General features: G+C 40.6%; 2 protein-coding genes across 2 annotated transcripts; both read left to right on the forward strand.

Moving 5' to 3' along the window:
* The first annotated feature begins 2,216 nt into the window (after positions 1 to 2,216).
* Positions 2,217 to 3,402, forward strand: LOC127760797 (protein LURP-one-related 11-like). Its single transcript, XM_052285092.1, has 2 exons — positions 2,217 to 2,536; positions 2,840 to 3,402. The coding sequence occupies exons 1-2, from the start codon at positions 2,273 to 2,275 to the stop codon at positions 3,224 to 3,226; spliced, it is 651 nt and encodes a 216-aa protein (XP_052141052.1). The 5' UTR covers positions 2,217 to 2,272; the 3' UTR covers positions 3,227 to 3,402.
* Positions 3,403 to 3,813: 411 nt separating this feature from the next.
* LOC127759930 (protein LURP-one-related 4-like) lies at positions 3,814 to 4,131 on the forward strand. The gene has a single exon (XM_052284145.1). The coding sequence runs from the start codon at positions 3,814 to 3,816 to the stop codon at positions 4,129 to 4,131; it is 318 nt and encodes a 105-aa protein (XP_052140105.1).
* The last annotated feature ends 10,279 nt before the right edge of the window (positions 4,132 to 14,410 follow it).

The raw sequence follows: 14,410 nt of genomic DNA on the forward strand, positions 1-14,410 counted from the left end.
GCCGATCATTAGTAGTATTGAATTAAGCAAATCATCTTCTATTTTAATTTTCATTAGTAGTATGGACAAGATGCTCACAAGGTACAGCACTAAACAAAGCAAGGCCTGCCAAAAAACTGGGAGTCTTGTGCAGTTTACCAAGCTAATAATGAGCATAAATTATTTGGTAGATATGGTAGCACCCTGAGATGTGCCATTGAACTTTGGAAGACTGAATTATTTTGTTCCAAGGCACAAAACCCATGCTTACATAATACAGTACTAATATAATTTATATAGGACAGATCGAATCTTTCTGGGAAATGAAATTCAGCAAGCGAAGATGGGATTTAATATTAGCTAATCAGCAAAGAAAACCAAACCTTTGCTGACCAAACCTTACGCTTTTTCTCCAAACTTCTCTCGCGCAAACTAAAAGAAATTAAAAGAAAATGACACCTTAACGTTTGGATTAGTACAGTACGTAATGCCATTGTTTGCATATTATAAAATTGTTTAATAGTGATAGTTTTTAAGGCTTGTTTGGAACGTTGGAGTTTCAAATGAGTTCTGTGATGCCTTAAACATAACAAGTGTCTGACTGAAATTGTTTTTATACCCTGCGACTTTAACATGCTATTAATCAGATCAATGTAAATTGATGGATAGCTGTTGGTGAAAAATTAAAGGAATAAAGGATCATTTTTCATGTACAGATTCCATGGTTGCTCTTCAGACAGTTGGTCAAATAACAATTTTGTGTAACTGCTTGTAGGAACATTCTGGTCTTATTTTAACTAGGGCTGTGTTTAGTTCAGTGCAAAGTTTGGATTTTGGTTGAAATTGAAGATGATGTGACTGAAAAGTTATGTGTGTATGACAGGTTGATGTGATGGAAAATGATTGAAGTTTGGATCCAAATTTTGGATCTAAACACAGCCTAGTACTACTAGTAAAGAGGGCAGCATTTTGAAAGAAGAAAAAAATAAAGGCATATCCATGGAGTGATCTCTTTTCAAAAAGAAGAAATTCACCTGTCCAATGTCTTGCATGATGCACAGTTATTCTCCTGTAGTAGTACTAAATTGCAAAGCTACAATATTCTCCCTTTCTCATAGAAGTGTAAAGCTACTAACACATATAGAGCGATCACATGAAGAAATCGAAGTTTGAGAGGGCTAAAGCAATGTGTATCGTGTGCAGAGCATGAACAATTGTTTTCTGGATACTTCCTCTGAAAGACTGAAACCTGAAATAGAACAAGTGACCAACCTCTGAAAGACAGATCTAGAACAAGTGACCAACCACAAGTCAAGAAAAGTTAGCAACCACACTGTTTTCTGGATACTCCCTCTGAAAGACTGAAACCTGAAATACAGATCCTCTCATTCACGGCCCGTCTAGTGTCCAAAAAGTTTTTCACAAAAACATCATATCGAATCTTTGGACACATACATGGAGCATTAAATATAAACAAAAAGAAAAACTAATTGTACAGTTATGGGGGAAATAGCGAGACGAATCTTTTGAGCCTAATTAGTCCGTGATTAGCCATAAGTGCTACAGTAACACACATGTGCTAATGACGGCTTAATTAGGCTCAAAAGATTCGTCTCGCGGTTTCCCGGCGAGTTCTGAAATTAGTTTTTTTATTCGAGTCTGAAAACCCCTTCCGACATCCGGTCAAACGTCCGATGTGACACCCAAAAATTTTCTTTTCCCCAACTAAACACACCCTCAGACACACTACTACAAAAGCCATAAAAGACACTGTTTTTCTGATATAAATTATAATTTTTCACGTTTGAGCAGTTCGCCTGAATCGATACACGCAAAGAAAAGAGCACACCACGCTTGAAAAGGATTCAGGTAGTATATTATACTACACATATACACACATGGAAATCCACGTGATATATGTACAAATGTAGAGAATGTATTATAGTACTACACATGTAGCATCCACTTCAAAAGCCAACAAAAGAGGGGCTAGTACACTACCAGTACAGTATCTGATCCCTGGCTAGCTAAACAAATTTTGCTCATAAAACCCTTGTGAACATTGCATGCAGAATAATCAATCTAATTCTAAGAAAAACAGATTTCTTTGACACAAAAGTGAGCATTATTGCAGTCACCAGACCATGCAACGCACATTGCTGAACTGCATGAGCCATGGCTATATATATATGCATCTAATGTATTAATTCATCTGAGCCATTGCAAATCTGCAAATCTGAACCTGAACCTGATCAACCTGAACTCATCAGCCATCGCCTCATTTCGTCAGGAAATGGCCATTGCTCCTCCTAGGATCCAGCCGGTCTCTGCACACCTGCACTCCTCTGCTAGCCCTAAGGATTCAGATCATCAGGAGAAGAAACAGGTTTGTTACACGGTGTGGATGAAATCGCTGGTGTTCAACGGCCGCGGATGCACGGTGTACGGCCAGGACGGCCGCGCCGCCTACCGCGTCGACAACTACGCCTGCAGGCGCAGCCGCGAGGTGTTCGTCATGGACAGCGGCGGCAAGACGCTCTTGAAGCTACTCAAGAAGGTACATTGAAGATGTGAAATTGACGGCCTCGGTCTTTTCGCTTATGCTTATACTTATCAGCCAATTTGAATTTTCAACCTTAAATTTGAAGCTGATTTTGAGGTTTTCTTATCGAAGTTTATTTTTCAGCCTTTACTTTTAGTTCGCTAAGAACACGTACATAAAAGTTTTATTCACAAATTAATTATCGTTTGCAAATATATCGTTTGGTTGCTGATAAAACTTCTCATAGGAAATTATAGCATTGGTAGTAACATAACATATTAACATTTGTGTTCTGTGAATCTGAAAAAAAAATTGCAGAATTTTGGGGTGTTCAAGACATGGCAAGGCTACTCCTGCTGCAACAACAACAATGGCGATGCTGCTGCAACCATGGAAGATCAGCCATGGTTCAGGGTGCAGGAGTACAAGATTCTGAAGAAGGAAGGGCGATACAATGTCAGAGCCGTGGTCGAGGTTGCTCTGAGCGGAGAGGTGTACAGGATCCTCGACGGCGCGTCACATAAATCGGAGTACAGAATCGTTGGCACAGGAGGCGAGGTTCTTGCGGAGATCAGGAGGAAGCAGACGGACGCAGGGGTTGTGCTGGGAGACGATGTTCTGACACTGACAGTGGGCCCCACCGCGGATCGGCTTCTTGTCGTAGGGCTCGTGGTCGTCTGTGGCCTCCTTGACCGCTGCATCTGATTATACTATACACACTGGAAGAAAATTACTCACTAACCCATACAAAAATATGTGGTCAAATTTGCGTTAATTAAATTTGAAATTGATGACTGAAGGATAAAGTAGTCTTTGTGAGGGAGAAAGGAGGTGCTACTCTCGCCTTTTCAGTTTGTGTTTTTTTTACTTCAGTTGTTGGGATTTCTATGTACTTTAGAGTTTAAGAAGATTCAGAGTGTTGTTTCCACTTTCTCCCATGCTTATTTGTTCCCACTAGGATTGATAAAGTTAAATTACAATATCTGAATGCCAAATGCCTCCAGTCTGCAGAAAGATGGATCAGTTAACTAGTACTACGTTCCTAGTTAAAACTTTTCATCAAGGATAAAGATATGAAGTGGGTGTTTGATTCATGGCCATACTTTTTCACACCAGGCTGCTATAGTTTGTTAGCTATGTGTTTGATTTATGGCTTGCCACACTTTTTTAATAGCACGTCCTATATATCATAGACTTAATTCTCTTGTCAACTTTGCCATACTTTATGGCTAGCAATTTGTTCACCACACTTTTGTAGCTGCAACAACAATAATAGCGATGCCGCTGCAACCATGGAAGATCAGCCATGGTTCAGGGTGCAGAAGGAGTACAAGATTCTGAAGAAGGAAGGGCGATACAATGTCAGAGCTGTGGTCGAGGTTGCTCTGACCGGAGAGGTGTACAGGATCATCGATGGCGCGTCACACAAGTTGGAGTACAGAATCATCAGCGCAGGAGGTGAGGTTCTTGCGGAGATCAGGAGGAAGCAGACGGACACAGGGGTTGTTCTCGGAGACGACGTTCTGAGCCTGACAGTGGGCCCCACTGCGGATCGGCTGCTAGTTGTAGGGCTCGTGGTCGTCTGCGGCCTCCTTGACTGCTGCATCTGATTATATACGCGGCTACATCCATTTCAAAATATATTAGTTTCTGATTATATATATATTGTATATCTAAATATAATGTCTAGATCTTTTGCTCCAGACTTTACTCCAGACTTTAGACATTTATCTCTTATTAATTAGTACCAAGTGAAAAGTACTGTGATTTCTTTTGGACAACTACCTCTATGTATAAGTGCACCTATTATTATTATGCCAGCTATCATCCCACCACACGCTCAGGGTCCATTACTATTGCATCTGCGATAGCATGGCAATGAACCCTGAACAGTTGGCTCGGGCAAAGCTACATGGCACTGAACCATGTTAAGACTCATCGTTGTTTCTCTTATGTTGCTACCTTGCTATCAAAATTGAGCATATGCTCCATGGTTATATACTATTGTGTGACTATATGCTCCATGGTTATATGCTCTATGGTTATATACGATAGGGCGCGCGAAGCGCGCTTGATGTCTAGTATCATAAAGGAGAACCTAAATCGGTGAAGCGTCTCACCTCTGCTGATTCAAATCTTAGATCCACGGTAGATTTTATACTTATATGCTACATTATAATTAAAATTTTAGATTTACTCTAAAATAAGAACAAATTCTTGTTTTCAAAATAAGAACAAATTGATTTATCTAAATGTTATGCACGTATCGTAGATCAGATCCATGAATTTGTAGAGTTAGGAATAGCTCAATAAAATATGTCAAAGAGGGCCATTATTGGCCAGGAATAGCCAGTGGCGTGGCTTTACGATATGCGATTACATCTTTGGAAACAAGAAAGAAAACATAAGAGGAAAGCTTATTTAATTGATTACTATTATAAAAAAAATAATTAATCGATTATTACTCATGATTACAACTTGCTAAACTTATACTCGATCCTACTTTTATTCTTATCTCTAACAGTGGGATCGGGCGCCGATAAGTTTGTTGTTGCACGCGAATTGATCCCGGTGTCGATCACTCCGATGATCACCCCACTGCCGGAGTCGGTGACCCACCCCCCCCCCCCCCCCCCCGACCCCTGTTCTGTCTGGCATCACCACGAGGTACATCGGCTCGTCCGGAATGGACTTGGAGAAGCCGGGCTTGATGGACACCGCCTCCAGCTCGGCCTCCGTCAACCACGCGGCAAAGCCATCCAAGACGTGCTGGTACGAGTGCACGAGCCGCGCGCCGCTTGCCGGAGTCTGTCATGTCGCCGGGGAGGAACGACATGTGCCAGCTCCGCAGCTCGCCGTCGTCCATCATGCGGGCGTCTGCTCGCGGCTTCAGGAGGACAAAGTACATGCGCTCCGGCTCGGCTCCTGATGATGCGTCTGCGTGGCCGGCCGGCCGCCGGGGCGCGTGGGTGGTGGTGGATTGGACTCGGCGGAGGGGATGATCGGGATCGGTTGCCGATGTAGGAGGATTGGGCGAATGTGGTGGGAGTGGAGATGATCAGGATGGTGGCACAAAAGGCGACAAGTATAACTCGTACGGACGCCATTGCTACGGATGAGTGGAGAATGGTGAGTAGGAGGAGGACGATGAGTGGAGAGGACGATGTTGTATACCTGATCGAAGGAAGCAGGAGGTCATGTACAATACAACTGTTTTATTTCAATAATCTACTATATACTCCGTATCAGTTTTATGTTAACTAGCAGGGTGTCCTGCGCATCTACACGGCTATTATATAACGCGATTCAATTTAGACGCTTTGCAATATCCTCCAAACACGTACACGATGATTTGGAAGCTAAAGGTTGCATTTAGATGTAAATGGTACATGGATGATAATACAACATTATAATAATAGTATATATTTATCATATTACGATATATAGAAATAGGAAAAGTCCAGATTAACCCCCCTAAAAAAAAAAGATATCTTTCACACACAACTATTAATACCGTACAAAGAGTCCCCCTAACTTAATCCGAAGTATTTTGGTTCTACATGTTAGTCCAATTAGTCCTTTTTATAAAAAAATAAAAATCAGTGGGATCCATCTATTAGAATCTCTCCCTCGCATCTCTCTCTTTCTCTCTTCTCCCTCATGTAGTGCGGTGACTCCCTCCCGCATGTAACGCACCGCGCTCACCCTGGCCGAGGTGAAGCCCGCAGCCAGTGAAGGCGGAGGAGCTCGAGCAGCAGAGGTAGCTCCTCCTCGGCCTCCGCCAGCGCGCACCTTCTCCTTGACTTTCGCTAGCGCACAACTGCCCTTGCTGAACTTGTTGCCCCACCATCCGAGGTGTTGAAGCGTCGACTCTCTGCCGCCACGGGCGTCTCATGCGAGCGCGAGCGCTGGCTCCCCCGCCTCCGTATATGCCTCCATGTGAGCTCCAGTTCCCCTACTTCCACGGATGCCTCTCAACGTGTCAACGTGTTGGGTACTTGGGTGTGTGTGTGTCCATGCGATCACCAGCTCTACCGCCGCTGTGGACGCCTCCTAGTGAGCGCCAGCTTCCTCACCATAAGGGGTGGACAGGAAGCTCATGGCTCGTTAGCTCGCTCGGCTCGTGACAGGCTTGGCTCGGCTCAGCTTGGCTCGTTTGATTTTCCTAATGAACCGAGCTGGCATTTTAGCTCGTTAGGGATAACGAGCCAGCTCGAGCTGGCTCGCGAGCCGCTTGCGAGCCTTAACGAGACATGACTTCATCAGACAACCATGAAGGCCCAGCCCAATACAATAGCAAAGGCCAAGCCCAAGACAACAACAAAAGCAAAACCCTAGTCCTCTCCTAGTATCCTCACTCGGTCCTACTTTTAGTCCTCATCCGCCGCACCACACGAGACGGGAGTCACATCCGCGTCTCTCTCTCTTTGGCTCCGCCGCACGAGACCGCGTCGACACCGTCGCCAGGTGCTCGCGCTGCCGATGCCGCAAGCCGCTAGGGCTGCCGCCGCCGTCGCACTTCCCTAGCCGCCGCCGCCGCCAGCCGCCGCCACCGCACTTCCCCAGCCGGCGCTAGCCGCAAGAAGGCACAGGTTACACTCGCAGGTCCCCTCCTTTGGAGCTTGTTGTCTTGTTGGATTGGTTCGCGAGCATAACGAGCTAGCTCGAGCTTTCAAACGAGCCGAGCCGAGCCGAACCGGCTCCCTATCCACCCCTGCCTCACCACCGCTACGGCTAGAACCGGTTCCCCCTCCTCCAGTTTATCTCAAGTTGCAGGTTTATATGGACTCTTCTTTTAATAATTTTTAAACTTTTATTTTATTTATTTATAAATTATATTCCTATATAGACACACTATATTCCTGGACCCGTTTGGACTTTCAAAAAACTACTGTTTGTTTAATGTTAATTGCCACTAGTGCTAGTACATCTGCTAATTGCATGGTAAGGCAGCTGAAGGCCACGTCTATACAGCATGCTTACCCGAGTCAACGTGTTGGGTACTACTTGGGTACCTGCTGCACTGACAGACACTGCAGGCAGGTCCGTCACGTCCATGTGCCCAGCTTCTTCGTGTGGAGCGAGAGAGTGCCTGTCGAGACTTGTGTAGCGAGACCGTTCTGAGCTGGTGTACAAATATTATTAGAAACCTATCCAAATTTCTAGCCCTAGCGATACGATATCTGGACCTTGGACCACCTCTCTTCCTCCTCTAGTGCAGGTGCAGCACTACTGTGCCTACTCTTGAGTGATGCATGCTGTAGTCAAAATTATGCATGTGAACAATGGCGCGTCCAATTTCTGAAAACGGTAGCATCATACATGAACAGTTCATCATCGGTTCACAAATTAAAATAATAAGATAAAAAAATACATATATACAAATTAAATATCTCACCAAAGGGTCTTACCAGCATTTGCTGTGTGTGAGAGAAGCAGGCAAGAAACTGATTATATATTGATCCCTCGATAAAACCTGCTAGCTAGTACTGCTTTTAGAAGAAACGAACCGAACCATTATTGATGTCATTTTTGTTTCTATACAAATTTTTTTTGTAGGGACTGCCTAGGCATCTGTTAGGTGATTTTTGAGAAAAAATCACCCAGATTTTTTCTCCCTTAGATTAGTATCCAATGGACTGAAAAGAACACCAAACTGGCAGCCAAAAAAAAGCCCAAAAAATAACAGGGCCAACACAAACAAACAAAAAGGTGACTACAGATCTCAGAGCCGGCCTTCTCCTCAATTTCTACCCACATTGCGACTCATTCTGTAAGAGAGAACACATTAAATTAGGTTAAATTCACTTGAACACATTAAATTAGGTTAAATTGACTTTGTTCAAAATACTGTACTAGAATCTAGCTAAGTTATATATAGCACCTTATTTTGTTAGCACCATCCATGCCCCCACCCATATGCATATGCAGTTCCAAATTCAAAACTCAAAAAAATATATCAAAAACTAAAAATTACAGGGCACATATAAAAATTACATTGCTTTAAAACTAAAATTACATTTGTAAAAACAGTGCAAACGCCATGTAAGTGCACTGTAATTTTAGTACATTGCTCCCACCCATATGCATAGGCAGTTCCAAATTCAAAACTCAAAAAAAAAAATCAAAAACTTAAAATTACAGGGCACATATAAAAATTACATTGCTTTAAAACTAAAATTACATTTGTAAAAATAGTACAAATGGTATGTAAGTGCACTGTAATTTTAGTACAAATGCACTGTAAATTTTGGTAACTTAAACATGTTAACTCATCAAAATTTCATAAAGACTCCATCAACGGTAAAAGCATAAACAGAAATTAAATTGAACATGATAGGACACATATCAGACGCAAAAACAATCAGACACAGATCAGGCACAATGGCATTTTGTATCATAGACATCATGCACAACATTTTAGAGGATCAAAACTGACATATCAGATAAAAAAATCAGGGGTAGCCTGATGTACAATGAGAAGCACTATCATCTCCAACCATAAAAAGATGGCATGCAGCTCTAAAAATCTATCTAAATCTACAAACATGCCAGGCAAAAAGCATGAACACCTATTATGGCCACAAATCAACCCAACACATCTACATAATTCTTTACTCTAATACTAAGATTGCACGAGGGATAAATAATGAGAAACAAATTCAGAAACTAAATAACACCTACCAACCAATTTCACATTCATAAATGCTCAAAGTAGAAAATTACAGTGCTATGTAACTAAAATTACATTTATAAAAACAACACATTTAGCATGCAAAAGCACTGTAATTTTGATAACTTATACATGTAACTTTTGGGACTACAGCAACTATAAAGCCTAATGCATATACAGGGAGATAAAAGATACTCTTCCTTCCATTGGTGCTGTGTGACTATACACAAGGCATAAATCTATGCATTCAGCACAGATACATTATACAGACATCTATTCACGTTGTTAAACTAACATATCGTAGCAACAACACAAGCAGCCATGTACAACCTAATGTACAATGAGCAACACCTTCATCTCCAAAAAATGGTTTGCACATCTATATCTATCTGCATCTACAGCAATTCCAGGCAACGTGCGAACATTTTCTGCCCCAAAATCAAACATAGTATAAATTTACATCGAGGCTGAACTTCAGATCATACTAATGAAATCACAAGGGAGAAACAAGAAAAGCAACATAAATCCATACAAGCTAACTATGCACAAAATGGACTAGAATTTCAGATCTCAACATAAATTCTATTTGTACCCACATTGCATATATTTCTACATGTTAGAAAAACCAAATTAAGCTAAATTGACTTTATTCAGAACAGTATACTAGAGAGTACAACAAAAAAGAACAAAAATATTGCTAAGATATATATAGCACCATCCATAAGCCAAATCCATTTATACCTCAAGTATAAATCATGAATACCTCAAAGTAGAAAACTAAGTCAGAAACATAATTAAAAAGTTCATAAACTGAAAAGTACCTACATTTATATACTGATAGTAAAAATTACATTGCTTTAAAACTAAAATTACATTTGTAAAAACAGTAGATATGGCATGTAAGTGCACTGTAATTTTAGTATAAATGCACTGTAAATTTTGGTAACTTAAATATGTTAACTCATCAAAATTTCATAAAATCTCCATCAACAGTAAAGCATAAACATAAATTATATACAACACGATAGGGCACAGATCAGGCACAAATCAATCAATCAAGCTATGAGGCTATACATCAAGCATAGATTAAGAATTTTGAAACAACTATAAAAATTGCATAAATCATGCATTTATATACTGAATCATCTTAAAAATAACCACAGCTAAAAATAAATCATGCATTTAGATACCACCAATAGCTAAAACCTACTCAGATCCAAAACCAGTAACCACAAAAAAAAACATGCAACAAATTCTACTACAAAACCAATCATCACGAGTACTATCTTAGTGATTCCTAAACTAGTTAAAGCAAATCATGTAGAGCTTTAGATATAAATATTTCAGAAATATTGGCATGATCAAATGTAGTTTTTACAGATCTGGAGTATACTAATCCCTAATACAACAATAACATAAGCCATCTCATGATTTTGAAATACAAATCAACAGATCAATCACACTGCATCCCGAGCATAAAGGACACAAAAAAAAAAACAGAGAAACTGAAACAACCATAAATAAGCCTCCAGTTTGAACCCTAGCCCGATTCAAATCGAACCTAGCTTGATTCAAATCGAACAAAACAACTAAACCTACTCAGATCCAGAAACTACCACTACAAAAATAACTAAAAAAACTTGCAAGTTTGAACACAAACACAGATCACGGCGAAATCAAATCCAAACTCCTATGGATTCCAAAAACTACAACGATTTAAAACTAAAACAACCATAAATCACCAAAAAGCACAAACCCCCTTTCAAAAACATCAAACTCGAATCCTAGCATGATTGAAATAGAAAAAACCACGAAAAAACTGAGAGCAAGCAGCGCATCACACACTAAACAGATTCACCGAGAAAATCGAAAAAAAAACTCAAGGCGGAAGAGATCTGTTCGGTGGGCATGCCTATCTCTCTCTCGCTGGAGAGAACGAGAAGAGAAAGGGAGAGAGAGCGAGAAAAGAAGCCGTGAGAAAGGTGAGAGAGGAAAGCGAGGATGGCGAGAAAAAAAGAAAGAAAGAGAAACGACTACGAGGATAGGGCGCGGAAATCAAAATATTCGTCGGGCCACGTTAATGGATCGCGGCCTCGAACCCTCCTCAAGGCTAAGGGGATGTTTGGTTGATGGCTAACCTTACCATAACTAAGTTTAGGTTAGTTGTGGCATGGTGGCACAAATGTGGCTTAGAAATAGTTGGCCACAAGTGTGGCATGCTTAGCTCTAAATTTGAGAGCATGACACGTGGGTTCCAAAGTTAAGAAAGTGTGGCATAACACAATTACGGCAGCGAACCAAACACATGCCTAAAAAACTGTGGCATGACTAAAGTGTGGCGTGGTAAAGTGTGCCAACCAACCAAACAGCCCCTAATTGCTGCACAAATCTTGGCGCAAGGATCGGATGGCAGAAAAAACATCAAATTCGGAGGAAAAAATCACGCGACAAATTTCTAGCAAAATCGATGAGAAATTGTATATCTCTAACCAGACCAGCAAATTCCAGCACACGCATTACACACACGAAGATCTCACCGAGCACAGACCTAGAGCGGAACATTAGGGCTCAGTTGAATCCCCTCTCCCCAAAAATGTCGTGGAAATGAACTGCGCACCCTACCTTGGTTGCAAAATCCTACACGAAGGATTCAACAACTAGCACACTAAACAGCAAAACAAATCCCTAACTAAACCAACCGAATCGAGAGGAAGACGCAGCAATCTCTTCGGTCTCCCACTACTCCCAAGCCACGGCGGAGTTAAAAAAAAAAGAAGAAGAATACACGATCCACACCGCACCCCACCCAAGCAACTAACCGAAGCTAGGGTTCGCGCTTACCGAGCAGGAGGAAACGAGAACCCCGGGCGGCCCGGGCGGATCTCCCGCTCCACGCCAGCCCCACCAGTAGAGTGCGGGGGAGGGGACGCGCCGTCCCTCGACGGCTGCCGCCGACGCGGGGAAGGGTGGGACAGGATGCGGCGGCGAATTTGGGTGAGAAGAGGAGAGGAGAGAAGGGAAGGGAAGGGAAGCGAGGGGAGGCGAATTTGGGGGGAGAAGAGGAGAGGAGAGAAGGGAAGGGAAGGGAAGGGAAGGGAAGCGAGGGGAGTAAAAGGACTGCCCCCATTCCCTCGTGACTCTAAAAATAGTTCTCTATTTCTTTTTCTCCTCTATTTCATCTTATAATCCATCTTTTATGTTTAGTTTAATATCACAATAATGTAAATAATATTTCCAACGCATATAATTTAATCATATTTAAATTAATAATTTCAAACAACACAATTCAAAATGAAATTTGAATTTTTTCCCCAGATATCACATTGATATGTGCATATACATACACTAGTGTGAGTGCATGGATGTCTCTAGAATGCTCGATCAGTGCATCTGCGGCTGGTGTAGCAGTTCATCCATCCTAGCTACAATTAGTATCCAATGATATACATGTAGATATGGATTCTTATAATCATATATGATGGACTGGATAAGATTCAGATATATGATGAATAGTCCAGTTGTAAATCTTAATGCAATGACCAATCTGTTGATAACTATTGTGAGATTACTGATGTTGTTACTTAAATGTAAAATATGTAGCTTACATAGTTTTTTTTTTAATCTTGGTGGCATTTTTTCAATTTTAGTTTCAGCTAAGACAATAACTTTTGATCTTTTGTAAGCTTGGATAGGTTTATTTAGTCTTTATGTAGACATTCTCTTATTTGGATAGGTTGCTGTAGGAGATGGTGCAAGGTGGTTGTGGAGGCATGGTGGACAATGCAAGCATTGAGGCGGAGGTAGAAGGCATGACAAAGGCAAGTACGGAGGGCGACAACTCCATAGGGTGTTGGCGAGCGGCATGCATAATTGTTGTGTATCATGCATGGATGTTTCAGGAACATTGGGTTAATTGTGTTGAGTATAGTATTGAGATACTGATTAACTAAAACTGTCTAGGGGTGTTTATGGTTATGATCATAGTCATACTTACTGAGTGATGGTGATGTTTATTCTCTGAATTTTTCTATGGAGTACATCAAAAATAGATGGTTTTGGATTGCATAATCTGAATTTATTTCTCAATGAACCAATGCTCTGAATTGTTATAATGTTGCTCAAAATAGATGTTTTCTATAGTATGCATAATCTGAATTTATTCAGTTCCCTCAATAGAAAATATGTTCTATATTGTCACTTATGTCCCATTTAAATTAGGTTCTGCAGAAATATTTTGATAGGGTTATGATTTTCAAAAAATAAACCCTGATGTTATTTAACACATATGGCAATTTATAACAAGATAATAAATATATCTGTTGCTCCCTTTTTTCAGTTTAAATCTATCTTATTAGATGCTTGATTTTTCTTTTGGTTGATTGATTTATACTTTTAACTAGAAAAGATGCCCATTGCAACACGGGTAGAGCCGTGTTGGTGGATAAATAATTACAACCCATTGTTTTGTTTATTCATGTGCTTACCTGAATCACTAAGTTTTAAAATTTAAAATTTGGCTTATAGGAATAAGCATAAGCCAAATAATGAGGCCTTCAAACACGAGCTCGATTTGTCGTCCAGCTTTATCTCAAGTCAGGCAGGAATTTCAGTTACTATGATCTTTTCGAAGTAAAACCGATTCTTATGGATTATTGTAAAGGATTTAATAGAAACATAAAATTAAAAACAAAACATAAATTTAAAACCGATTCAAACACAGATTACGTACCAAATTTCTGGCGGAAACATCTTCAACTTTTATAATAGTAGAGATACTACCGTAGCGTTAGCACAGACAAATTATTAGTAACAAAACAAATTACAGATTCTGCCTGAAAAACTGCGAGACGAATTTATTAAGCCTAATTAATCCATCACTAGTAAATATTTACTGTAGCACCACATTGTCAAATCATGGTGTGATTAGGCTTAAAAGATTCGTCTCACAAATTACACGCAAACTGTGTAATTGGTATTTTTATCTATATTTAATATTCCATGCATATGTCAAAACATTCGATATGATGTATGCAAAGTTTTTGTTTTGGGACTAAACAGGGCCAAAAACAATGAACCTTAACCGTAAGACTAGATGTGACTTCTTGCCAAAACAGAACAGCAAAACGTATAATACGGAGTAACAACGGTGGTCAGAATGTTCTTGCTGCCAGTGAGCTTCCATTTGCACATGTGAAATAGCTCGAATCATTTTAAAG

The sequence above is a fragment of the Oryza glaberrima genome, chromosome 1, assembly GCF_000147395.1.
Source record: "Oryza glaberrima chromosome 1, OglaRS2, whole genome shotgun sequence".
In the NCBI taxonomy this organism is placed as follows: domain Eukaryota; kingdom Viridiplantae; phylum Streptophyta; class Magnoliopsida; order Poales; family Poaceae; genus Oryza; species Oryza glaberrima.